The sequence below is a fragment of the Lipophrys pholis genome, assembly GCF_963383615.2.
Source record: "Lipophrys pholis genome assembly, chromosome: 12".
In the NCBI taxonomy this organism is placed as follows: domain Eukaryota; kingdom Metazoa; phylum Chordata; class Actinopteri; order Blenniiformes; family Blenniidae; genus Lipophrys; species Lipophrys pholis.
The window spans coordinates 18,550,846-18,576,777 of record NC_137641.1 but is presented as its reverse complement, the minus strand read 5'-3'; the positions used below and the strand labels follow the sequence as shown (position 1 = coordinate 18,576,777).

Here is a 25,932-nt window from a genome sequence, read left to right as displayed (position 1 = left end):
TGGTTCTCTCTTTCCTTACCGTGCCATTGTTGTGTATTGTATTTTGTCTAGGTCCAACACCATTTTGCAGAACAGGTCAGAACAAAATACCAGTGATGGGCTGGGTTTCCCATATGCATTAAAATAACTTAAGTTTAGTTTAGTTCTGAAAGTGAGAATGTTTATCTTTTTTTTTTTTTTTTTTACCGGCAATCATTTCAGAGCTCTGAGCAAAATGGCATTTGGTTAAAAATTTAGTTTTTGCTTATTCTAAAACATTAACTCATTCACTGTGTTGTTTAATTGGAAATCAAATTCAGATGCAGTTTTGCCTAATTTGGCTGCACACAGCACATCACTAATTAGAGAATAACCAAACATCATCAAGATATGATCAGTTATTACTCTGATGACTCATTTCCTCAGCCTATAGCCTACCCTGGAGTAACTATATAAAGCAGTTCTATATAAAGCAGTGCCCCTCCACTACTTACTGAAATTACCATTTTGTATCAGTGCATTTACTTCTGCCCAAATGCAGTTGTGCATGCTTTATCCAGTGATCCAGGAGAGTGAAACACAACGAATGAGCTGCAGACACGCTCTTGATTGTGTCCTGCATCTAAGAACTGTAGCCTTTCTAATTGGTGAACAGAAAAAAAAAAATAAATCAAATTCTTTTCTTTAGTATTAACATTTTTTTTTTTAAACAAGAGGAATGTCGACATATAGTTGAAAATTGTGAATACATCAGACGCATGTCTCATCTTTCCTCTCAGTGTGACTGTGGAGCATTTATGATTGGTAAATGTTAGTGTTGGGCCATAATAACTTTAGCATATGCGCAAAAGACACTGTTAACACACAGCACACAAAGTCCTCCACCAACAATATCAACTTTTTGCATGAACTACCTAAAGACAATGAGGATGTTGTATGATTATATAAAAAATATTAATATTCAAGGGCAATGAAAATAAGGGATTTCTTTTCCTGAATCCTCCCACATCCTCTGTACCCCTTCCTTACGTAAGCATTTCTCTGCATGGTTGTGTATGTCCCCATTTGTGCATCTGAGGAATGCGTCACCTTTCTCTTTTGCTTGTATTCCAGTGACATTATAACAGCAATTCAATGGCTTCTCTTTCTCTTACACCTGTTGTCTTGCCACTGCAGGTCCTCCCATGCCTCCCCAGGACGTCCAGGTGCTCTGCGGGCAGGCCCCAGGGGTCCTGCAAGTGCACTGGAAGCCCCCCACCATGTCTCCCACAGGCACATCGAATGGGGCAAATGTCATCGGTTATGCCGTCTGCACTAAAGGGCAGAGGGTGAGATAGTATCTCCTGGTATTGTTGACTTGTTCTAACTTTATCTCACATTGTGAAAAGAAGACAAAGGAGCAGTCTGTTAGGAAGTGTCAATCATGTGGGATCTGTATTTCAAAGGACCACATGCAATGCACAGATTGAATATTAAGTATTGAAAACACAATTAGTCCAGTTAAAAAATGAGAACATACACTGCAGATGGGATGTTTTCTGTTAGTTATATATAGCATTATGTCATCACTGTCCTCAGTTTACCCAGCAGTGCCCCCTGCCTGTCATTAGTAGGCAGCACAGGTCTGTCAGTCGGGGACCTGTGTGTATCTAATAAAGGTCTCTCACTCCCTCTGGTGACTTACAGAGTAAACTGAAGCAGTATAACTGAAGGGGTGAATAAACACAGTGACCCACAACAGGCAGGATCCTGCACTAGGATGGACAGAGTAGTTTTCCCCAGCCTTCAAGAGCCACATTATGGAAGTTATGATGAAATTTGAGCAGAAGACACCTGCAATGCAGTTACTGGTGGAAGGCAGAAGTGATACAGGTTCTGTAGCATCCCTGTGGCATCAGATGGGGTTATTAAATTGGTAATGATGGCTTGCTTAGTGCTTTAGTTTATGTTTTGTTGATTGTTTTATTTGACTCATTAATCATAACCTGGGGTCAGAAACGGCTGCCTCTTTCTCATGCAGCACTGAGATGGAGACTCACAACACCATCTTGTGGCACAATTTAAGTAATCACAGGCTTATCTGGATTCATCAGGGTTTCCTGACATAGTTTTGATTGCATGTTGTTTGTGAAAACTTCAAACAAATGACATACATTTTAGGCTCACATACAAACTTCACAGAAAATAAGTGAAATCTGTGAGGTGCATTTGCTCAAAACAAAGAGATAGTGTTGGCTTATTCAACAACAGGAGTTTGAAAGTGTATATATTTGAACCATTGACCTATGGATGATGCAGTACCAAGGCAGTGATGATGAATTTATGTGATTTCAACTTGTAACACAGTTACTGTTGTTGCTGACGGTTTATTTCCTTTATTTAAATGCAGATAGCGGAGGTCTTGTTCCCAATGGCAGACTATGTTGCTGTTGAGCTAACAAGGATTCAATGCCTGGAGGCCAGGGAGGTCATCGTGAGGACGCTGTCAGTACAGGGAGAATCCCAGGACTCCCAAGTCGCCGTCATTCCAAACAACCTGCTCGTGCCTCTACCTCCGATTCCCCTGCCGCCTCCGATGCACCCTCACCCAGGCCCTCCTCCCCACCCCCACGCTCAGCCCCACCTCCAGTCTCCTCACCTTCCTCATCCCACACCCCAACTCCCTGCCCCGCCACCCCACGGACAACCACTTCCACCCCATCCTCCCCACCCACAAACCCACCCCAGAATGCCCCATCCCGGTGGCCCTCCGCAACCCCAGCTGCGGCCCCCACATCCCCAACAACCCCAACCCTTACACCTTCAGCCACGCGCACCCCACCAGGGTCCCAGGCCACAGCACCAACTGCCTCTGCTGCCCCACCCCCACCCCCACCCCCACCCTATACCTCAGAGACCAGTAAGTGCCAGAGACCTGGATTCCAAAGAGCACACGGCCCACCACGGGGGAGCTCTTCCACCCGGCCAGCCCGGCTGGGACCACACGCGCTCCCCCTCTCAGCCCCCTGTGCCCATGCAAGGCCACACCCTCGAGGCCCCTCCCTCTGCCAATCCACGCTCTCCCTCCCCGCAGAGGATTCTCCCTCAGCCCCGGGGCACGCTCATCCCGGACACAGTGGCCAAAGCCATTGCTCGGGAAGCAGCACAAAGGGTGGCTGCTGAAAGTGTCAAGGTGGGAGCTGGTGTTTCAACACAACATGAGACTTACTGAATGAATAATGTCAATGGAATAATACATTTTAACGTCACCAAGTGTTCACTCCTATGTTTATGTTGTGACTAATTATCCACAAAAACATTTTAGGATTCTGCCAGTCTTTTTTAAAAAGTAAAAAAAAACTCATACGAAAGTAATAACTGCAGAAGTGAAAGTAATCATTTACTGTTACTGTGACTCACTTGTCCAATTTTTCATGCATGTCAGGGAGACAGGAGGCAGGGCAGATATGGAGAGCAGGGTCATACATTTCACCAGCATCACTCTGATGAGGAAGAGGAAGATGAAGAAGGGTTTGCACGCAGCCGTCGGAGAGGACCCTCTGTCGATGAGTTCCTCAGAGGCTCCGAGCTGGGGAGGCCGGTAAGAGTAAGACTGGGATGAGCCATCAATCCTTTTTCTTCTTTTGAATTGCAGCACCGATGCGTTCTCCATTGGAAAACTTCTCACATGCGGGTGTACGTCTGGAAGTGTGTGCATGTGCGTCTGGGTGTTTGCATGCATACACTTTTTTAGCCTTTGTCTCTTTGTGTGCGTGTGTGTGTGCGCGCGCGTGTGTGTGTGTGTGTGTTTGTGCGTTTTTGCACATCCATGTATGTTTGGTGTGTGCACGTACGTACGTATGTATGTATACATGTTTGTTTGGGGACTTAAACAACTGCGTCTGTGTGTTTGTGTTTGTGTGCGTAACTACCAAAAGCCTCACTATAGTCACAATGAAGAATATCACAGCGAAAGCAGCCGGGGCTCTGACCTGTCTGACATCATGGAAGAGGATGAGGAGGAGCTGTACTCTGAGATGCAGCTGGAAGAGGGACGTCGACGCAACTCGCACAACACACCCAAGGTGCAGTTCTTTGCACTTATTATAAAACCCCAAGAGTCATCCTTCCAAATTTATGATTACGTAGTGAACTGCACAGGCACAGATACTTCAACTGAGACTGATGCCTTGACTTGCATTTAGTATGTGTTGTAAGTGTGTGTGCTGAGTTTTAATTCAAATTTATAGAGGAAAAAAAAACCCAAAAAAACAAAAAGGGAAGCAGGGGTTGCTTCAGCCCAAAGATTTGGAGAGCAGCGGCAGGTTATGGTAGCATGGAAAACAGAAAACAGAAAAAGAAAAAAGACCAGGGGTGTTTCTGCATCACTCCATCTTTCAAGGATGCTACACCATCACCATCCGCCAAAGGACAGAGTCCCTCCTTCAGAGAAATTTCAAGGATCCTTCAAAACCCCTCATCCTTATGCACACATTGAAGGCTTTAAGCCACACAACAGACCTGCCTACCATACATTGATCACATTTTGTCAAAATCGGAACAAAAGCGTCGTTCAACTTTATTTAGGTTTATTTTTTATTTTTTTATTCAATATCGTAAAACGTTTATTTTTTATTTTTTATTTGTGCTTTTGTTTTTTTTCGGGGTTCTTCCGGGTTCACCGCAGCAAATCATGTGATTCACATGTTGGATTTGGATCAAGTTTTACACCAGATGCCCCTTCTGATGAACAGTTGGGGCTTTAAGGCCTTTCTCAGGGACCCCGCAGAAGTGGCCTGTGTTGGCGCCAGCCAACTTCCAGTGAGACGTTCACTTCACTGACCTCGAGGCCACCAGTGCCCCGCAAATAAAATGTCCAATTTACCGACTGTCTGGTTTGGATTTTTAATGCAGAAAGATTGCCAAAGCAAGTAAGGAACTTGGTATGTTTGGTAGATAATTTCTTGTAACAGTGCGTCTTCGCAATAAATTGTATACCACCGGAACGCCTGATTATTTCCCTTTTACGTTGCGCCACAGTTGAAAGCTAAATGCATTTGTGGGATGGAGCATTTTCCAAATCTTTGCTGTTGACTCTTGTTTTGACTTTCTTTGACAGCTGTCAAAGCAGAGAGATATCGAGATTAAACTCTGCAAACAGTGACAATCCCATAGTACCACAGTCTGATACCGAACTGTCGTCCAAGATGATAATGGTCACCCCACAGAGTGAGGTTTATTAGAAACTGCCTTCAGAATGTGGGACGGGAGAGATGGAGTGACCTGCCAGCCGACTTGACCTCAAACCTGTTGAACACATATAGGATCAGCTCTGACGAGCTGTTCCTGCCAGGCTGATCAACACAACCACGTTGGCCGACCTTCGACAATCGCTGGTTGAAGAATAGCATGCCAACATGGAGCAGTGTGTGAGCAGGCTGGTGACCACCGCAAGGAGGAGGTACCAGGTTGTTTTAGCTGGGTATGGTTCTTCAACACATTACAGAGGCTCCTGTTTGTTCAACCAGTAAATAGTCTATTGCCAGTATGTCTTCTTTCTTCACCTTTCAATCATTTAATCCATCAAACATCACAAATAAGGATCAACAGCAAAGGAAATATTTTTGGCTTTGGCAGAGTGGATTTGTCCATATTCAGCTCTGCTGTTCATCCCACAAATGTTCCATATCATGCATCATCTAAAGTGAAACAAATAGAATTTTCTGTGGTGTAACACTTATTTCCAAGGAGTAGTGTTACAACAAAGAAATAATCTAGCAAACAAACATGTCCATACTTAATGTGGGTAGTTTATTAAGATCTCAGATAATCCCAAAGACAAAAAAGGAGCATATTTGTTAAATCTTTACTTCTTGTGTAATTCATGCCCATTTGAGAGTTTCCTGGATGATAGGAAGGACTCTTGCCTTTGTGAAATCCAGCATAGATGGTTCCTTCCCACAAACTGTGCATCCTTGCAATCATGTTACGGCAAAATTTGTTTTTAACTATTTTAGTTGCTGCTCTTGCAAATAGGAACTGTTGATGATTGAACTCACTCAAAGTGTGATCACAGCGTACTGTGTTGTAAACAGGAGCTGAATTCACCTTTGCCGTGTTAGTTTAAATGATATCCATCATCACCAGTGAGCAAGTGTTTTGGTGTAGCGATGGGTATGTGGAGTTTGATCGGGTTGTGTTTGAGGGTAACAAAGATAGATTGAGCTGGTTTGCTGTAGACTTGTCTGGAGAAACAGGAGGGGAGAGAAAGGCTGGGCTGAACAGTTTGAGTGGTATTACTCAAAGCATGCTTAGTGGCATCTTTGCATTAGTTAAAGTATTTATTTTGTAGTTTGCTACCAGTAATTGCTTAGTTCCTCAGTGGTTGAATCTTCCAATGGGCTTGTGTGTGTTTGAATGTGTGTCTCCTCGTCTATGTTTCAGTGCCTGCCTGCATGATTATGTTTACAGTTTGTATGTTTGGCGTGCATTTTCTCACATGCTGCTTTATGAGTTTGTGTGCGTGTCTTTGTGCAAATACGAGCTTAATGTCTGTGACCGCTTCCTGTGTTTGCATATATTCCAGACAAACTCCTCGGCTGGAGGCCGTCATGATCGAGACACAGGGAGACGGATTCATCACGGCGGGCCCCAGCCTCACAGACGACCTCTAATGGTCCCATCTATCGGTCGGTATCAGCGAACGCATAGAAAGAAGTAGAAATTTCATGTTTCCTGTGACATGGTACAGCAGTGTTTGTATCTTTTAAAGCCTTCATTAGCTTCTTTGTGTCACCAGATCACCTCTTTGTCTATGAACCATGCTCATACCTTCTACCTGACTTTGGTTTTACAGACATTACTTAACTGTCTCTGACTCAGATAATGAAGAGATTTACCTTTGTAGAACATGTTGCTTTTCCTGGCTATATTTGTGACGATCTTATACCAACAAAGTTCCAAAAAAGATGGGATGTTGTGCAAAATGAAGAAAAAATAAAACAGTGAAGTGATGTGAAAATCATTTAAACTCCTTCAGCTTAAAATCCAATTTAGTGTTTCGGTCAAGACGTTTGGGAAGAGAGCTCGTGACCTGAAGTTTGCTGATTCAAATCCCACTGTGGTGGCTCTCAAAAGATACTGCCTGTCGTTTAGTTTGTTTATCATTGAAATAAATTGGTGTATTATAAATGAATACAGTTTTATAAATCAAGCACAAATGGATAAACAGCTGTCGTTATTTTATCAATGGGAAAAATAGGAATTTATACAAAACTCAAGTCGTCCAAAAAACACATGAAGTGCAACAAGGTATGAACATTTTGGTCAAAATCATGTTGGACAGATATTATCCCAATCGATGGGATGGATTTTGTCCACAAATAAAGTGAAAATAGGGTCTGAATCAATGGTTTATAATATGTGCAGTGACTGCCTGTTATTTCCTATGGACCCCGACAGCCAGCACACAATCATATTTTAGGATGTGAAAAACTTTAGGAAGTCTGATTTTCAGACAAAAATGACTACTTGTTGTAATACAAAGCACATGCAGCGTGAACATTGGGGGAACTGGGATTCTCAATGTGACTGAAGTTTGATAAGGTCGGTCTCACTCTTCCATCGTTAGAAAAACACCTTGTCTAAATGATTTACACATTATTACAATCTGTTCCTATTAAATCTTTCACAGTTTGCCAACTTTTTTGGAAGAGGTATTTTAAATTTTACGAGGCAACGCAGTTTGTCAATGTTAAATTCTTTAAGGGCTAAACTTGAGCTTTGCTTTGTAATCCCGCCACCTTCTAACTGGTGTTTCCCATAGAGGTAACCTCTGAGAATAACAGTGAGGGAAACCTCTCCCCCATCACCGAGGATGTTTACTATGGCAGAGTAGCTCGGCACAGGACGTGGTCATCCCGCAGGCACATGGGCGGCACCAGGTCACCCCATGGTATGTGCCGGCAGGCCTCTTTTTCCCACCACAGCATGGCAGCAGAAAGGCCACCAGCACCTGGCAACTTGGCAAGAAGTAGCTGTGGACACTTGCAAGCGCCTGTTTCTTTTGTCCTGTTAAGATTCAAGTTATTTTTATGCTTCCAGTTGAACAGCATGACTGCCTTGCACTGAAATGGTGGACCTACTGGCAAGCCAGGCCCTTGGTCCAGGATGAAGCTTTCCACAGCTGCAGATGACCAATGATTTACTTTAAAATTTCAGGGAATGCTTCACACTCTGCACTAAACTATAAATGCCTGCTGACACCCCCCCCCCCCCCCCCCTCCTTTTTTGTAGCACCACCACACCTGCTAGACGTAGAATGGGACTATATGTGCATGACTGAAGAGATAACAGATGGACATTTAACAATGCCTACATTGTTGCTGTTGCTTCTTCTTGTTTGAATTTCTTGGAAAGTTTATTTAAATGTTTGAAAGATTTCAAGACAGTCCTTTCTTATGGTTATCTCTGATCTTATCACAAAACTGATAGTCAAGCCATGGAATCACTGCAACAGCTATATATTGGCCCAGAGCAAGAAATATCTTCTACACATTTTCCCTAAGATTACATTGCTTAGTGGCTTCCTCTGCAGGACTGCCACCTCTTCTTAGCACCTCTTCTTGCAGTGAGGGGAATTTATAAAAAAAAAAAAAAAGCTGTATCTCTTGTCTCAAGTGGATTTTGTAGTCTTTTTCTAGCCGGCATGTCACAGTCTTGGTCTGTTGACGACGTTGTGTCATGTCCATAGATCACATTTTGTCTGCGTGTTGCGCCATAGTTTGTCTCACTGCTCATTTGTCTCTCAAAACATATTGAAAATATATTTTAAAAAAATACACACCTGTGTGTCTTTCTGTGTTTTGAATGCATGCGTGTATGCTACAGGGAATATATCAAAGTGATCACAGGTTCCTTTCTGCATGTTGAGAGTCACAAATACAAGATGAGAAAATCAAATCGGTCACACAGCATTGCACGATCAAATCAATAAGATATGAGGAGGACACATCTTTTGATTGAAGCATGGCGACTACCAACACAATCTCCCAATGTAATGGTTCACTCTACAAATGGCAGCAAATGATTTTCATAGTTTTGTTGGCGAGCTCTGATATTTGCTCCATCTGTTACCAAACACCATAAACACAGGCGGCATAAACAAGAACTTTTGAATTCAGTGTTCATAATCACTAAGCAATGCCTGTTGTGTATGTCGGGCCACATTTATCACTTTCTCGTCCAGTAATTCTGGATGATGGGATTTTGTTTTGGTATTTTGTGTCTTTAAGATGGCTACAGGGATCGAGATCGCCGCTCCCCCACGTACTACGACGAATCAGAGCCTGAGGAGTCCTTTCGGATCTTTGTGGCCCTTTTCGACTACGATCCTCTGTCCATGTCCCCTAACCCAGATGCAGCTGACGAGGAGCTGCCCTTCAAAGAGGGGCAAATCATTAGGGTGGGCTTTCAGACTCAGTCGCAAAGACAGTCAATGAGAACGTACCTCAAGTAACAGTGGCAGGAGTTGTCAACGTTCCTCTTTCCCTCACTTCTTTACCAGATATATGGTGACAAAGATACAGATGGGTTTTACAGAGGAGAAGTGAGGGGCCGGATGGGGCTGATCCCTTGTAACATGGTGTCGGAGATACGAGCCGATGACGAGGAGACTATGGACCAGCTCATCAAACAGGGCTTTCTCCCCCTCAGCACCCCTGTGGACAGAATAGGTACCACACAAGCACATGCAGGCCCATGCACAAGTAAATACCTGATTCAAAGTTTTTCAATTACAATATGCAGTGACAAACACGGGTAAAATATCTGTATTACTGTTTACAGAGCAGAACAGAAGAGCTCAGCGTCGGGATCAGGCCTCCAGGAGGATGGTGGCTTTATACGACTACGACCCCAGAGAGAGCTCACCTAATGTTGATGTTGAGGTATCACCTACTGCTCAATGTACAAATACTCAAAGGTTGGATTGACTGATTAAAACTACTCAGATTATCTTAACCCAAGTAGTATTTTCGAGTTCTTTATATGAAATCTTCTCATACAATTAATGAGAACACAAATGATTGAGGTTGATATTCAAACACCTTAAAATGGCATTTTTAATCAGTTAATCTATTGAACAAATGAAAATCCACCTTTCAATCCAGTTTAGTTTATTTAATTATGTGCCATTTGTTAATCTTTGTCTTCCTTTAGTTGTCTCAAGGTTGTGCTTTGAATATCATTTGCTATTGGTAAATTCAATCAAATGTCTCATCTGTTCCATGCTGTTTAATGTAGGTTAACTAGTGGTGTTGAAGACATGTATTTTGTATTTTTACTGTTTCCCGTAATTAAGTGCGATATAGCTATTGTCCTTAAGTGCAAATTTTCTGTATTCGTTCCCTCCGTCACCTGTACTGAGATTAAAGGTGATGTGTGTAAAAGTTGAGTTACTTATGTGCATTAGGTGGTGTTTTTTGAATTTTAATTTCAGGTTATTATTACGGATGGCTTTAACAGTTGTTGTGTGTACTATTAAATTTGACATTTTTTAAATTATTCCATCGAGGACAGAGTAGGTTTTGGCGTTTTAAGATGGGACAGGTTGGGGGTCGCCGGTTAGCTTCCTAACTTCAATAGCCGTACATAAAACACAACACACAGACGTCAACAGAAAGATATTATGGCTATTGTTTCCTTTAATAGCTTATATTTAAAGGTGTCTAAACTGCACCTTTAATTGTGTATCACCTTTTGAAAATGTTTTAAACACCTGTATGAAATGTGATTTTGGATTTTCTCTCAAAATATAGTCATAGAATTACATAGTAATAGTAATAGTAATGAAAGAAGTTACTTTTTAGATATATGTTTAATAGCACTCCTCTTGGATGTCACTCCCTTCTTTGTGTCTCTAATAGGCGGAGCTGACCTTCTGTGCAGGCGACATCCTCGCTGTGTTTGGAGATATCGATGAGGATGGGTTTTATTATGTGAGTTTGTGTAGAGTTTGAATAAACAAGCACATTTGGAATAAACTTTGCTCGCCCACTGTTGGCTGCAGCTTGTTTTCTACTCACCCCCACTACGCCCTCCCCTTGTTTCCATCCACAGGGTGAAATGAATGGCCACCGTGGTCTGGTCCCCTCAAACTTCCTGGAAGAAGTGCCTGATGACGTGGAGGTGTATCTGACCGATACGCCGTCCCACTACCCCCAGGAAGAGCCTGCCAGCCGGCCCCCTACCAATTCTGCTGCCGCCTCCGTCTCAGAGGGCAAACGGGTACATCATCATCGCCGCTCTCAGCGCTAGGCCCTGTGTTCATCCATCCTCCGTCCTCTCTCTTGATTTCCGTCTCTTGCTTCCTCCTCCACTTGCCGTCTGTGTGCTGTTCATTGTGTGTGTTTGTCCATGTGGTGACAGTGGTGACTCTATACAGACTAACAACTTCCCTCCCTCCACCTCTCACCCTTTGGAGAAAAAAGAAAAAGAAAGGGGACAAAAACAAAGTCCAGTGTTGACACCTTTCTGAGTCTCAGAGAAAGGAAGACGCAAAGCCTGACATGGACAGAGAGAGAGGATAGACTGTGGGAGCCCGGCGGGTGGTTTGTTTTTGCATGTAGCACTGGTTAAGGAGGACTTGAAAAAGGCTCAACTCATTCCTTACACAAGACAATTTGGTACCTCTTTGCACTGAAACACAAAATCAGTTGTGGTTATTGTGTATAATTATAGTATTATTAAGTGCTTTATTACCACATAACAACTTGCTACCCAATGACACTAAAGGAAAATATTTGAAAAAGAGAGAAAAGCATGCCTTTTTCAAACTTGATACATTTTATAATAACTTTCTTGGCTTGAATGCTGTGTTTCCTTAGAGAGGCTTTGTTTCTTTATGTATCTTGCACACACATCAGATCTATTTTTCAGCCCTGTCGACAGTGGATATGCCATGTTTGCTCTGAGCTCGAGAGACTAAACTAACTGCAGCACTGAGACATCCATACTGTATTGTTACAATGAAACAATAAAAAGACAAAAATTGGATATTAAAAACATTCTTGTTTGCGCTCTGTGTTCATGTGTGTTGGTGTCGTTGTTGTTGTTGTTGTTGTTGTTGTTGTTGTTGTTGTTTTCTTCTGTTGTCATAGTGGTGTGGGTTTTACCGACAGTGACAGTGCTGCCACATCTGATTTCTTTTTTGTTTTTCCTCACCCGCTTGGCAAAACAAAAACAAACAGAGGAAGATTGTTCATTTCACACCATAACTGGCTCTGTCTGCCTTGTACAGTAAGTTGGCAACTTGAGATACCAGACTGGCGGCTCTAATGCACACAGCTTGTGGCCGCAGCGAAAGTCTGTGAGGCGTCATGCTGATATTACACAAACAATTTCTGAAGCCTTCCTAAGATACTAAGATAGTTTCTGTCTTTTTTTTTTTTTAAACATTAGAATGCATATCTACTGTCAGGAGTTTTTAATTTGCGCATATAGGAGATTGTGCAGCCATTTACAACTTGTGCAAAACCATACATGTGACAGTCGGAGTCTATACATAAAGACTTACCAAATATTCCAACTCATCTGTTTTGGATCATCACTCACATTTTGATCTATTTAAATAAGAAATCTTAACTTTGTTGTCTTTGAATCCAAAAAAGTAAATCAAATTGTGCAACTCCACCCTGTGTTCCCCAGCTGCTGCATTAGATGAAGCCTGGTATCTACAGTTGTGTCCCTGGGTGTTGTCCCGTATTCGACTGTAACTGTACGCTCCCTCATGGCCTCCCGGTGGTGGACTTCTTCTCTTCGGCTCTGTGGTGTGCTGATTTTGTGTTCAACATTTAATGGCTTCTTCCTCGGTGTTTCTCCTCTTTGTTCAATGTGTGAGTGAAAATAACAGAACTCTACTATCTTTTACATTTTGTGTAACAGGCAGACAGAGAATACTTCATACTACCACTAAGAGTGTTTTTTTAAAGCAATGTTTTAATATGTATGTAGTAAGATCTATGAACCCTAGTTAAATGATTTATACGGAAGAAAACTGATCCTCTGAACCTGCTTTCGCAAACATCTCATCCTTCATGAAATTTTACTGCATCAAGCTACTAATATCAAAGAAATCTTACTTCAGCATTTCTGGCAGACAACCACATGTTAAATGTGCTGTCTGGCAATACTGAAAGTGTCAAAAGCTTACTTCCTCCCATGATTGATTGGATCCAACATAAACTAATCACCCTCTGCCACTTTCAATTATTGTAGTTTTTTTTTCTTTCTCTGAGCTGTATTGATTCATTCAAATCAATCAATGCTACAGCTGAAAGATACATGACTGGGATTCACCAAGTATTTAAATTCTATGTGATAATTTCAGCCAGTTTCTTTTGTCATAAATATTCAACACGTTCTTGATGCAGTTTTATCGTGAATCACTTTTTAATAGACAATTACAATGTTTTGTTAAAAATATTTTTTTTTCTTCTGCTAAAATCTCCCATCACATAGAACACAATTTCTGAATATAAATGACTTTAGGTGGGTTTCAGAGATTGATGCAGTCTTGCGTTTGAAACGTGTTACTTCATTTGTAATGCGTTGCCCCATGCCTCCATACCTCCCCATCACTTCTCTCCCCAGGCGACCACAGAAACCACCGACACGGTCACCAATGACACCACGCCCATGCGAGCGCCGTCCCCCATCGTTCGCCCCCTCCTCCCTGGCACCATGAGACCCCTCAGCCCAACGAGGGGTCCCCACCTCCCGCTGGACCCCAGGGACCCGCAGGACCTGGCAAACAAGAAGAAGAAAGGACTGCTCTCAAAGGGAAAGAAACTGCTGAAGAGGCTCTCACCAGTGAAATAAATCAAAAAAAACAAAAAATGAAGGCGTACATGTACAATATGTGCACATGCTGGGCTCTGTATATTGCATCCATACAATCAGCTCTGGTCTGCCACGATGGTAAGGATGTGTGAGCTTTGTCTGCCGGACTGTGCGAGCCTTTCTGCAGTATAAGAAGTGATACAAGTTATTCATGTTCAGTGATGGAAGCAAATCCAATTATGTATAGTGCAGTGCCAAAATCGGGTCACCTGCAGACACAAACACATATAACTGTGATGTATTTTAAATCAAGGGATGATTAAAAAAAAAGAAGAAAAAAAAAGCAGAGAAAATATAACTAGGATTTTCATGACATCTATTTTTCCCCTCCTCTTTCACCCTTATTAGGCAAAAGAAACTTTACTTTTGTTTATAAGCAGGGTAGCTGTGAGAAAGCAGCATCTGGTTACTTGAAAGTATCCACAAGGCTTTTCTCAGCAAGAGAAAAAACACAAGATGTTGGTGAGCATTTGGTGTCATAACAAGGCAACAGGCACCAAACTGCTGTTAGAGAATCTCAAAAAGACTACACTGTTATCGAGGCATTCTGTGAAGTAATGCTGGCTGCTAACACAAGTTCTTTATTCTGTGCAATATCATAGAGAGGAGGTAGCATCTTTTTGCAAAGAAGAGAGACATTTCCACTTTGTACCTGTGATTCAGCTGAGGGGACGTTTGTGTCCTGAGAGGCGCTTAAAGGAAGGAATAAGACGGGCTACAGGGCATTAGCATCAGACACAAGGGCTGAGCTCGGCTGTCTCAGTGGCCTTCACCAAACCAATATGAGCGCGACATTCCCGCTTCGATTACAAGGGTGATTTAATTAATATCTTTTGACCTGCTTTATGGTGGGTTGCTTGTGGCTTTGTCCTTTTCCGAGATTCGAACACAAGGAGCAGCGATGTTCGCAGTGTGTCGTTGTCAAACTGTCATGAAACGCCTAGTTGGATGCTAAATTCTATGTCTCTCCCTATTGCACAAAGGTGGGTGTTTTTGTCTGACGACCGGTAGAAGACATTCTTGTGTGCCTGTGTGTGTATGTGCAGCAGTATGTGATGCATTCAAGTTTTGCAAACTACATATTTCTTGTTATATTTCTTTACTTTTTTTTTTTTTTTCCTGAAGGAGAGGCCATGGAGTTATTGATCCTGTGGTCAAGTGATGTGCTGCTACCTTCACTGCCCGTGACCCTTTAGTTTGGTTCTCTCATGTTGACATACAATTAGAGGGACACATGGTACATACATGTCAAGATGTGCATTATCTACTTTTGTCATATCATCTTGATGTCTGTGGAGAGAAATATTACATTCACTAAACATAACAGTTTTTTGTTGTAGTTTACTGATTCTATTCCACAGAGTCTGGTGCCGGCATTTTTCTCTGGGAAGTGGGAAAGTTTCCATTTTTGCGTGGGAAAAATACATATGAGCACAATCAAACTCTGCGCGTCCCACTGGGATATCAGGAAGATTTTGGAGAGCTGTGAGAGGTTAACATCACTAAACGGCCACATTTGTAAACAAATATTGAGGACCGATGATGCACACAAAGTCAGCTACCTATAAGAAGCAGCAGTTTTTCTACTTGTGTAGAAGCAACGTCTGCAGTCAATATTATCTTTACAAGCATCACTTCAACTGTGTGTTGGTTTCTGACAACATGAGTTGTTATTTATCTGCAGTTTTACTTTGGAAATGGGACTTTTCCCAACTCACCCACTTCCCAGATGCAAGAAGGCAAGAGTATACAAAAATCTATATATTTAAGAAGAATCTGGTACAAAACATATTTTAACTTTAACTCTTGGAAGATTAAACAAACATGTGCAACAAGAGAATTAAATCAAAGTTTCTTGATATATAAATATCAATGCTGTCTTGTTGCATTTATGTGTATTTTCACTAAAAGATTTTTGCACCACAGAGAATTGTCAGATCCATAGATCAGAGTCAACACTGCAGATTGTCGCCCTGTTATTTTAATCACATCCTCAGGTTTATTTTCAGCTTTATTTCTGTGTAAAATGATAAAATAAGACACGGGAAGCGAGAAGATATGATCGGACCGTTCTGTGTGATCAACTAATTTGTACACAGACATTTAATTTCCAACTTTTCTTTGTAAAAATGTATTTTCACAATCAAAAGTATATAAGATTTAAGAAGAGACAGATGTGTAGGGAGGTGGCAGTGACTCTGCTGTAGCATTCAGTCTGCCCTCAGCTCTAGTAATATGCATTTCTACTTGTAGCTGTTAAAAGCTTCAGCTTTGGTTGTGTTTACCTTTTCACCTACCAGTGTTTACACCTGCTGCTGCTTCCTCTGTTATTGGACTGAGGATGGACTGGATGCTAAAGATATTCACTACACCATCTGTGCTATAAAGTGGATTATAATGTGTTACCGTTTCGGAAACTAAAAGAAATTCTTTATCAGCTCTAGTTGGATGTGGAAAATAAATATAAATTTAAGTATAGAGATAATATGTGTGATGCAAGTGAGAAGTGAGGTGGTTAGGGTTTTGGAGGAATCCTTTGAGTTACTTTTTTTAATGCACTTGTTGAAGTTGTAAGAAGTTTGGATCTTCCATCCCAGGGGGAAAGCAGGGAGAATTTGTGATGTCCAGAGTGGTTGGAGTCTTAAAATACAGTTGGTCTCGTTTTCTTGTGGATCACTTTAAATGTCTCTGAGGGTAGGGAGTTGGTCTGTGCATGATGTGCTCCACACAGTGCAGCAGCAGGTCAGGAGGCTCCCTGGTGGGCCGAAGCTAAAACCTCCCATCATGCTGATATCATTAAAATGGCACATCAATGAGGAAACGTTTTCAGTGACATGAGCACAACTGAACCTGCCGTTTTGTTTTGGACTCTTGTATGAATACGAACTCAACAAGAGGGCTCGCACATCGCACCAAACATCTCATGTGCTGTGGAAATAATTGGAAGTGCTCAGAAGCTAACCCTGCAACCTGGAGAGACATCTCATAGCTTTAAAGACCCTGTGAAATAAAAAAAAATACATGTTCCCAGTTTTAACCTCGTGTCTCTGGGCTGATTGTCAATTTATGTTATGATCTGTGCCAAATAAAGGTCAAGGAAGTTATTTATGAGGTATTTTCATATCCTTCCTTTTCATCTTCTGTAAAAAAAAAAAAGGGGGGGGGGGGGTGTCAAATGTCTGATGACCGATCTTGCATTCAAGGACGTGCCGTATTTGCATTCGATGAAAATACGGTATATAAAGCAACTTTAAAGGCTGTTTTACACTTTCAAAACAGCAGAGCCAGCTTCAACTCAAACTGCCGTGGGCGTCTGACATACATTCAGCAAAATTTGCTCCGGCAGATGTCAATCAAATCTGGAGCACAACTTTTCTGGTGTTAAATGATTTGAAAACATTTACTGATTCTGACCTATTTTTCTCATGTAAAACTTAACATATGAATCAAATATGAGCTTACTGAGATAAAACAGGGTTGCCCTCATCATTCCTCAAGCAGCAACAAGTGAGATTAACTTATACTGAATGTAGGAAAAGGTTGTCTGCCAGTAGATTTATATTATTGTTTTTCTCTCCCAGAGCTCTTTATGTATCGATTCTTTTTTCTATCGGTTGCAAGCTTGGAATAATATGGTGTTTCCAATACCAAAACATTCACTTGTGACTGGGTGTAGTGTCTCTGAACGCTGTAGCTCTTTTGTACTTGGATCCATTTGTAGACAATTTGTAAATGTTTCTACTTCATTTTACGACAGCCTTTTTTCCTTTTTTTTTTTTTTTTTTTCCAGTGCGCTGAGATTTCCTTTCCCTGTAACAGACTGAAAGCGTTCTCCATAGTGTCCTTTGAAACCAGACGTATCAGTCTACCGTATGTGCTTGCTTTGTGAATCGAGGTCAAAAAAAGAAAAAGGGAAAAAAAAAAGAAGAAAAAAAAAAAGAAATCACTGGACAGTATTTATGATGACTAATTACTTCTGGGTGTGCATGTGAAAAAAAAAAATACAACTTTTATAACCAAAATAAATTTGATATTTTTTAGAAAATGGCTTCTCTACGTTAATCTGTGTGATCGTGTTGGATTTACTGCATGCAACAGGTTCTGTTATGAATGTGGCTGTGTTGTCACGTATTTATGACATTAATGTAACACACCTCGCAAATTACACACGTTCTCTCAGTGGACAGACACGTTACAGGAGGTTGATTCAGTTTGTGAGAACATTCGGGATCTATTGACATTCCTTTCAGCAGGTTACTGTCTGCTAACATGAGAACTGCACTCTGATCTCTGCGGGGGGTCTCAGCTAAAAATGAATGCAGTGCAGTTTTATTTTGGACAATTTAGTGGAAAGGAGAAGAGAGCACCGTCTTACTCACAGCAAGAATCTTGACTGGAACAATTCTCTGTGGAGTTGGCATGTTCTGCCTGAGGTTTTCCAGCTGCTTAGGTTTTCTCCCATAACTCAGAGACACACTTGTTATAAGTTTAGTGGTAAAACTCCACCGATCAGGCAAAATGTGCAGTATGTTTTCTCCCGGTACTCCAGTTTCCTGGAATAGTCCAAACCAAAATAGTGTGTGAGATTGTTTTTTATGTGTCTGCCCTGGAACGAAGTGGCAACCTTTCCAGGTTTTAACCTTCCCTTACCCACAGTGAGCTCTATATGCTCCATCTCCTCTGCAAACTTGCGTTAATAGACACCTTTCAAGTACTCGAGAACTGACGACATTTGTCCTCATCTTCTATTTAGGGTGGTTTTCTGCATCATTTCGTTGAAATTACCCCCAGAACAGAGGTAGGAAATAATAGTCCCAGATACATTTTTACTGAAGCATATTGTAATGGTTTGTGCTTAACGGTCAATAGCAGACACCATTACCGAGGTGTCCGAAAACAACACGCTCACTTTGCCGGCCGAATTTGGCTGCCTTTAATAGCTGCACAAAGCAAAGCTGCTCACAGCCTGGTGCAGAGCAATATGCTTAGGCTTTTCTCAAATGAATGAACTGAGGGACTTGGTTGACTAATATCGGTTCTTACTGTAAGCAGGCTTTTCAATAGACACTCTGTCCTAATGGATGCAGTCCAGTGTAATCCAAGGGGTTGTCTTGGAAATGCAATACATTAGCACACTCTTTATTGCTTTGCTGTGTGGCGCCCAAATATGGATCAGGCTTTTGGGAAGCTTCGGGGAGTGCATAGTGGCAAAAGCAGACGCAGCATGCGACCAACATAACAAGGAAGCGGCACATCCACTGCCGCAGTTAATCATGACCCCTGGTTGTAATCAGCTGCTACACGTGGTTGTTTGGACGAAATGTCCCTAAATCAGCTTAGGACAGTTCCCTCTAAAGCTTGATGCCCCCTAACAGAAGACAGCCATGAGTACAAGTGGCACAGAGCGTACATTTTTTGGTAGTGAATGAAATCACACTGTTAGCGGGGCAATAAAAACAGGCTGTGTGCAATGGCCTTTCAGATTGAGAAAAACAAGGACAAGTTCAGTTTGTTTTGGCACATGTACACAGTAAAAGTGGGTCTTTTGTATCTAAGCCATTCTGAAAAAGCAGTGAGCAGCCACTGGAACAAGGATTTTGCTGCCTTGCTCAAGGGAGTTGAGAGGTGGTGGCTTTCACCCTTAAAGAAATGTTTTTTTTCCAGTCCAGTGACCTTCTAGTTTCAAGTTCACTTCAATAACATAGAGAGCACAACCACCTAGAAAAAGACACAGTTGTAAGGAGACCAACGGGTTTCAGAAAAAGCTTGAATACAATATCCCAGAGACATACGGAAGAGTATTAGGGCCACAGGAGAAAAACTAAATTCATAGGCTTAAAAAAAAGAATGAAAAAAAAAAACCCCTCATGCGCCTCAGAAAAAGTTAAAAATCAAAGTGAAGATTTTGTTTGGGGAGGGTCAGGGTTAGTGGGAAGCATCTTTCTGGGATGAAACCCTCCCGTTGTTTTGAAGGACATTCTAGTCAAGCTGAGGGGGGAAAACTGGGAGGCGACAGGAAATCGAGCCCACACACTTTCTGTTTGGCACTCTCTCACATATAAAATCTATTTTGTTTTCACTATTTCAACAGGACACGCATCCGTTCACTGTTCATATTGTGAAAATACTCCATCACTATATTATCTGATAAAAGCCACCTGGTTTTGATATATTTCTTTTGGCATGGATTTTTTCATCGTCACTAACTTTGAGCTGGATTCTTCCTCTAACAACACATTTAAAACCACCTTGAGTCAACCACTGACCTATTGTAATAGTCAATACACGTGAAGGTAAGTTCCTCTCATGGATTCAATATGTCTGCATATAAAAAAATAAATAAAAGACAATAATAATAATAATAATAATAATAATGATAATAATAATAACAATAATAACAATGCATTTTATTTATAATGCACTTTACATTTAAACAATCTCAAACTGCTACAGTAAAAAAAGAATTAAAAGGTAGGTCAATGAAAGAAAAAGCTATTAAAGTTTAAAAAGAAACACGTAAAACACAATTAAGAGAAGTTTTTTTTTTAAAAGGTAGGTTTTTAGTTTTAGTTAATATGTCCATGTAGATCCCAGTTAGGTAACAGAAGGAGAAAAATAAAGCTTTCTACCTCCTGGAAAATATTTAAAATGACACACTTAATGGTTTCATATTTCCACAATTAAACATTCACAATTTATTCTTCATGTAGCCGGCTACTTGAACCCCTAAACTCCAACTTTTCTAACTTCCTCTCATGTTTTGGTGTGACTGCATGACTATGACAGTGTTCACATAAGATAACTGAATGCTTCACTATTGTGGAATTTTCTCCTGCAAACAACACTTTTGACCGTTGGTTGAAGTATTTGTTTATTTTTAAAATGTCACAGCTTCTCCTCAGCGGTGTTACAAAACAACATTGTCAGGGTGACTGTTGATAACGTCACATACGAATGCAAAAACATCCCAATGTTTACTGAAGGGACAGCGTTGCTTTTACCTTTTGTCCTGATTCCCCTTGATGCTTATCAGCTGTGCCTCGTTAGGCCCATTGTCTGTACACGTGTGGCCCTTCTGCTTATCAAACTTACTTCATCTGTTCATTTCACCCAGTTTAACGCTGCTGTTTCACTTGGATTGTTACTCCTGCGAGAATCTCTCCAACTCCTGTTTCAGGTCTGTATTTCTGCTCGTTTAATTAGTTTGGACATCTTTTGGGGAGAAACTTCTGTTTGTAGTAAACATGATTAAAAGTCACTTTTTCTTCCAAGATCCACATCTGGGTCCTCCAAACACAACACACAACAGATGTTGTTGAAACAAAAGAATGTAGACAATGACTTAATGCTCCAGTGGGAGTAATTCTTTGAGCACATCAAATTGTTGAGCTTAAAAAACATTCTGTATTTACCTCATGGAGGTAGACCCCTTCGCAAGAAATGAAAACAATTTAGGTTAGTAGAATAACTTCATTATTTTGAACATGTAGTTTATTCAACGTTGGCATTAAAATTGCCTAATTAGTTCTCCATTTCAACTTCAAAAGTCTTATCCTGATATGTTGAAGCATTACTATGAGGAGTCATTCGACAATGAAATATCCAGTGACCACAGCACGGTGAAATGATAACACTCGGGTCACATAAGTCCACTCCGTAGATCCAAAAAGTCCTCTGTTCAGAATATAGGTCATCTGTCTGATTTTTTTATTTTTTAAACCTTTTTTAGGTTTCAGCACAAAAACAACTCGGGATTTGGATTAAAATAGAGCCATCACATTTGCATTAATAAACAGCCGGTCATGATTCTAACAGCCACTAGATGGTGCACTGGAGGCATCATCCCAGTGCTCGTCCCATCATTATGGGACGAGCTTCCTGCCAGTGTTTTTTTTTTTTTTTTTTTTTTTAATTTATGGGAGAACATTCACAGCAGTCTATTAAAAACTGATTTGAGGGAAAAGAGCAGACTTTCAGCCGTGATCACCACAGAGGGGCAGACAAGGTCTCAGTGCTGGCTGGAGTGCTGCTGTGTGGGACTGAGAGTGTAACAGATGGAGAACTGTTTGGCTCTCATCTACGTTGGTTTATCGCTGACTGGAGCGAGTCGGTGTCTGTGAGTGTCAACAAATAAATCTGCTCCAAATTAGAAGTAACAATCTGAGTTTCTAAAGTTTCAGGGAAGAAGCATGCAAACCATATATGTTTCAATGAAGGCATCTGTTGTAAGAAGAAGAAAAAAAAAAAAGACAGCTGACAAATGAGTAGCTTAGTTGAACAGCCCAGAAAATCTGTGTTCATTGGAGCCTTCAAGATTTACCTAATACACATTGCAGTTATTGCCATAGGAGTTTGCTCCTTTGATGAATTACCATAAAACACTGATTATGCCCACAATATTGCTCTTGGCTATAAAAGTATTTAGATGTCCTCATTTACAATTCAGAGCAGATGTATCACTCCCGGCCTTGTTGTTTGTTCAAGCATGATTATATTTTCCTTTCCTCGCACTCCAAAGTGTTCATAAAGAAGAAGTAAAGTCATTATACTTTTTGTGAGAGCTCTCCCCTTTGCTATGCACACAGTTGGAGAGCGAGTAGAACAGGTTAAAGCCGTGGGTGAATTTTAACGCAGCCATCAAACGCCACATGAAATAATGGGGGTGAATCTAGGAGATATAGAGAGTTGAAGTTAGGGGGGAGGGTACCTAAAAGTGAAAGTGTGAGTTCTGACTCCAACTTTTGTTTAATTTCCAGATTGGGTCGGTGAAAATGACCATTTTTGATTGATCACTTAGTCTATTTCTTTCTTTCTCTTGCTTTATTATGGCGAAATTAATTGTTTCTCTTTTTTCAAAGTCTGACCTCTTGATGTTCACTCAATATTAAAGGTGCAAGATGTAATTTTGTTTTAGATTTAAGAGCCATATAATGACACACACCAACTAATCCAATGTGCAGAGATACTGAATGGTAAGACTGCTGCTCTAGGGACAGAGGCCTTGTAAAACCGCTGGACATGACATACTGAGAGGCTCAATTCTTGGCCTGATTGGAGCATCAGAAGTTAGAGCAAGACAAGAAGAAAAAGAAGAAATGTTACATTTATGCAATATACCAACTTTAAACAAGGTGTTGCTTGTCTGCCTAATGGCATGCCATTAGATAGATGTATAGTATTTATCACACTAGCTTGATGAAATGATGCACTCTTAGACTTACCTCAACACTTGAAGAACTTTGAACAGTCCACACTTTATATTCTGGTAATAATTACAAAGTGGACTATTATATATGGAAACCTGCACATTCAGACTGTTTGCGCTTGTTGTTGATGTTGTTATTCGGGTTAGGGAAGTGGAGTCACATGATTAGAAGTGGACTTGTGTTAATGCAACAGCTCTTTAGTAATATGCACCACCTATAAGTTTGACAAAGTGCCCCTTCAAATATGAGGTTGGACACGTTCCCTCGGTACAGTTCAGTTTCATTTACGTAGCAACAGTTACAACGTACTCTTGTCATTGCAGGGAAAATCCCACATTGGTGACAGGAGAGAGGAAGAATATGCCTGGACAAAACCTCCAGTCGATCCAGACTCAGAGGTTCATTTGGGATTAGTGGATTGTATGTGACAAAGAGCAACAAAGAAAACGTCAAGCACACTGCCACAACCACACACTTTCAGCAGGAAGGTACAGAACGTGACAGGTAAGGTAGACCTGTGGTTGTATGTGGAGTGAGAAAAGAGTGAATGAAAAATGGAGCAAATGCAACCACCGACCCTAGTGAAATACCCAAATCTGTTCATTATTTTCTTTCTTTCTGTCTTTTCACATGTTACCAATAGGATATGTGCGCGCATAACAGATAGAGCTGGTGGTGCTGTGCCACTGCAGGCCTCATGAGGGCAGCAGTGATTTCTCCAGGAGCTCTGACAGCAGACACAGGCCCCCCAGTTTAGCGATGAATTAAATCACATTTGCAGTGACAAACATAAAGGCCTCCGCAGTGTATTTCATTTGATGTCACAGACAGACGCCACATATACAAAAAAAATCCAAAAGGGCTGAACTTGAGAATAAGTCCTTCAGCCGCCTCCTCTTTCATTTTGTTTTTTTTTGGGTAAACTCCTCTGCATGCATATTTGTTTTTTTTCTATTTCCCTGAACCGAGTGTTGATTCAAACAGGGGGAGAAGCTGAAAGCCTGAGGAGCACAGTGGGAAAACACTGCGGTTACTTAGCAAGGTTATGATGAGACACTCCCTCTGTTCTTGGGGAGGGAAGAAAGAAGGGAGGCTGAATTTGTGAATCAATGAATCTTTGTTTTGTTCCTTCTGATATATTTGCCTTTTCCTGCCCATAATCTCTTCTGGCTTCTTCACAGTCTCAGCCCTCCTTCGCTTGTTTCCTCGCTGTTCACATCCTCTCCTCTCCTCTCCTCTCCTCTCCTCTCCTCTCCGCTCCTTCTCTTTTGCTCAGTCTTGCCCTTATTTTCCCTCGCTATCCAACAGATCTATATTGAGCTGTAACTCTCTGAAGTCCCCCAGGGCCATTGGATGTTTAAAATTCTTGTGTGTTGTAACCTCTCTATCACTCCCTTTCTTCCTCCCTGCCACCCCACCAGAGGGGGGCACGATGAGACATCCATCTTCCACCAGACTCTCTGAATTCTTCGCAAAACCTCAGATATCCACTTAAACAGTCCACGTCCATTTGAACCCCCTTACCCCTCAAATCACAGCAGGGATCGCTCTGGTAAAATATTTTAATTCGACTTTGATATACCGAGGGACCTTTTGTCGTGCGGAGAGTGAAAGATTTCCTTTGAAGTTGGTGGGCTTGACCTGAAGTTTACTGGGATTGTTGTAAGCAAAGGAGCTGTATACTTTGATAGCAAGTCCAGTGTGGGTGCATCCCAGGGGTTGAAACAACAAATACAAGTTCTAAATGTTCAGTTTACGCAACACTCAAGTTGTATTTTGGGGGTATTTTATGACTAATTTCACTCATATGCATAGTTTACACCATTTAATTGCTCATAAATGCATTTTGAACAAAGATGATATTACCAATGGCAAATGTAGATACTTTGAATAGTTTTTACAGGTAAAACAAACAGACTGCTTCTGACTATCCAAATGTGATTTAACCTTTGTGGCCTACTTTCATTTCTAATTGAATACAATTCATGTAATGCAGCATTATTATACTTGAATACACATTTTTGCATATGTTTTCCATCTCTGGTGCATACAACCGAACTTTGAGACCAAAGGGAAAACCTTGATCAAATGTGAAACATTATTTCATGCTTTTACAAATGCTATTACCCGCTAACATAAGCGAGAAAAGCTCTCTGATCCCTCAGAAGGGACTCATTAAAAACCTGCAAATGGACAATTTCATCACTCGTGTGTTGTTCCAGAGTAAAGCTCGAATAAGTCCTGTTTTTGTGTGACTTTGTACAGCCAATCTTAAAAGCACAATTAAATGTTACGTATGTAATAAAGGTACGTTGGAAAGTGTAAAACTGACCAAAATGACACTGTATTTCACTATTTTCGTTGTACAAAAGGAAACCTATACAGAGGCTAAAATTACCACTGTGGTCACAATCTGGTTTTCTCATCTAAATCACCACATGAACTAGTGTCCTGCAAAAAATGTGACGTTTTTTGTAGTTATGACCATACATCCCTTAGAAATACTGTAGTTTGAAGTCACCGTATATTATTACTTGTCCCATTAAGAGCAAACCAATTTTTTGGGGAGGTCTACAAATTGATCACAAATTGTGTGTATTATAAGTGCTTTCAGCTTGTAAGATCAGGTAGTTTAAAATGATGTAGTTTCTGTAAATATTTTGTTTGGTGTTGATTATTCCTTTATCCACGTAAGATGGGGCCCAGACCCCAAAACCCCTACATTAGTTTACACCTATGCTCATGTCTTTAGACACATTTTAGATTTGGTGGTCTTCTAAGCAGTAACTCGCATGAAAGAAAGCCCTTTTAAATGCAGGAAAAAAAATCAAAGCTTGAAGTATAAAAATTTAAATCCTGGGTTCTCAAA

At 41.0% G+C, this 25,932-nt stretch overlaps 1 protein-coding gene across 1 annotated transcript in view; it reads left to right on the top strand.

Annotated features, from left to right (window-relative positions):
* Positions 1-13,836, top strand: part of rimbp2a (RIMS binding protein 2a) — a gene marked incomplete at its 3' end in the record, with an annotated part of 71,491 nt that extends 57,655 nt beyond the window's left edge. Inside the window, exons 13-25 of the mRNA XM_080477307.1 lie at positions 52-75; positions 1,156-1,307; positions 2,369-3,151; positions 3,404-3,559; positions 3,897-4,043; positions 6,545-6,647; positions 7,784-7,912; positions 9,252-9,421; positions 9,524-9,692; positions 9,805-9,905; positions 10,884-10,955; positions 11,077-11,244; positions 13,609-13,836. Of these exons, the coding sequence (XP_080333433.1) occupies positions 52-75; positions 1,156-1,307; positions 2,369-3,151; positions 3,404-3,559; positions 3,897-4,043; positions 6,545-6,647; positions 7,784-7,912; positions 9,252-9,421; positions 9,524-9,692; positions 9,805-9,905; positions 10,884-10,955; positions 11,077-11,244; positions 13,609-13,836 (2,402 nt within the window). The remainder of the gene's footprint in view (positions 1-51; positions 76-1,155; positions 1,308-2,368; positions 3,152-3,403; positions 3,560-3,896; positions 4,044-6,544; positions 6,648-7,783; positions 7,913-9,251; positions 9,422-9,523; positions 9,693-9,804; positions 9,906-10,883; positions 10,956-11,076; positions 11,245-13,608) is intronic.
* Positions 13,837-25,932: the final 12,096 nt, after the last annotated feature.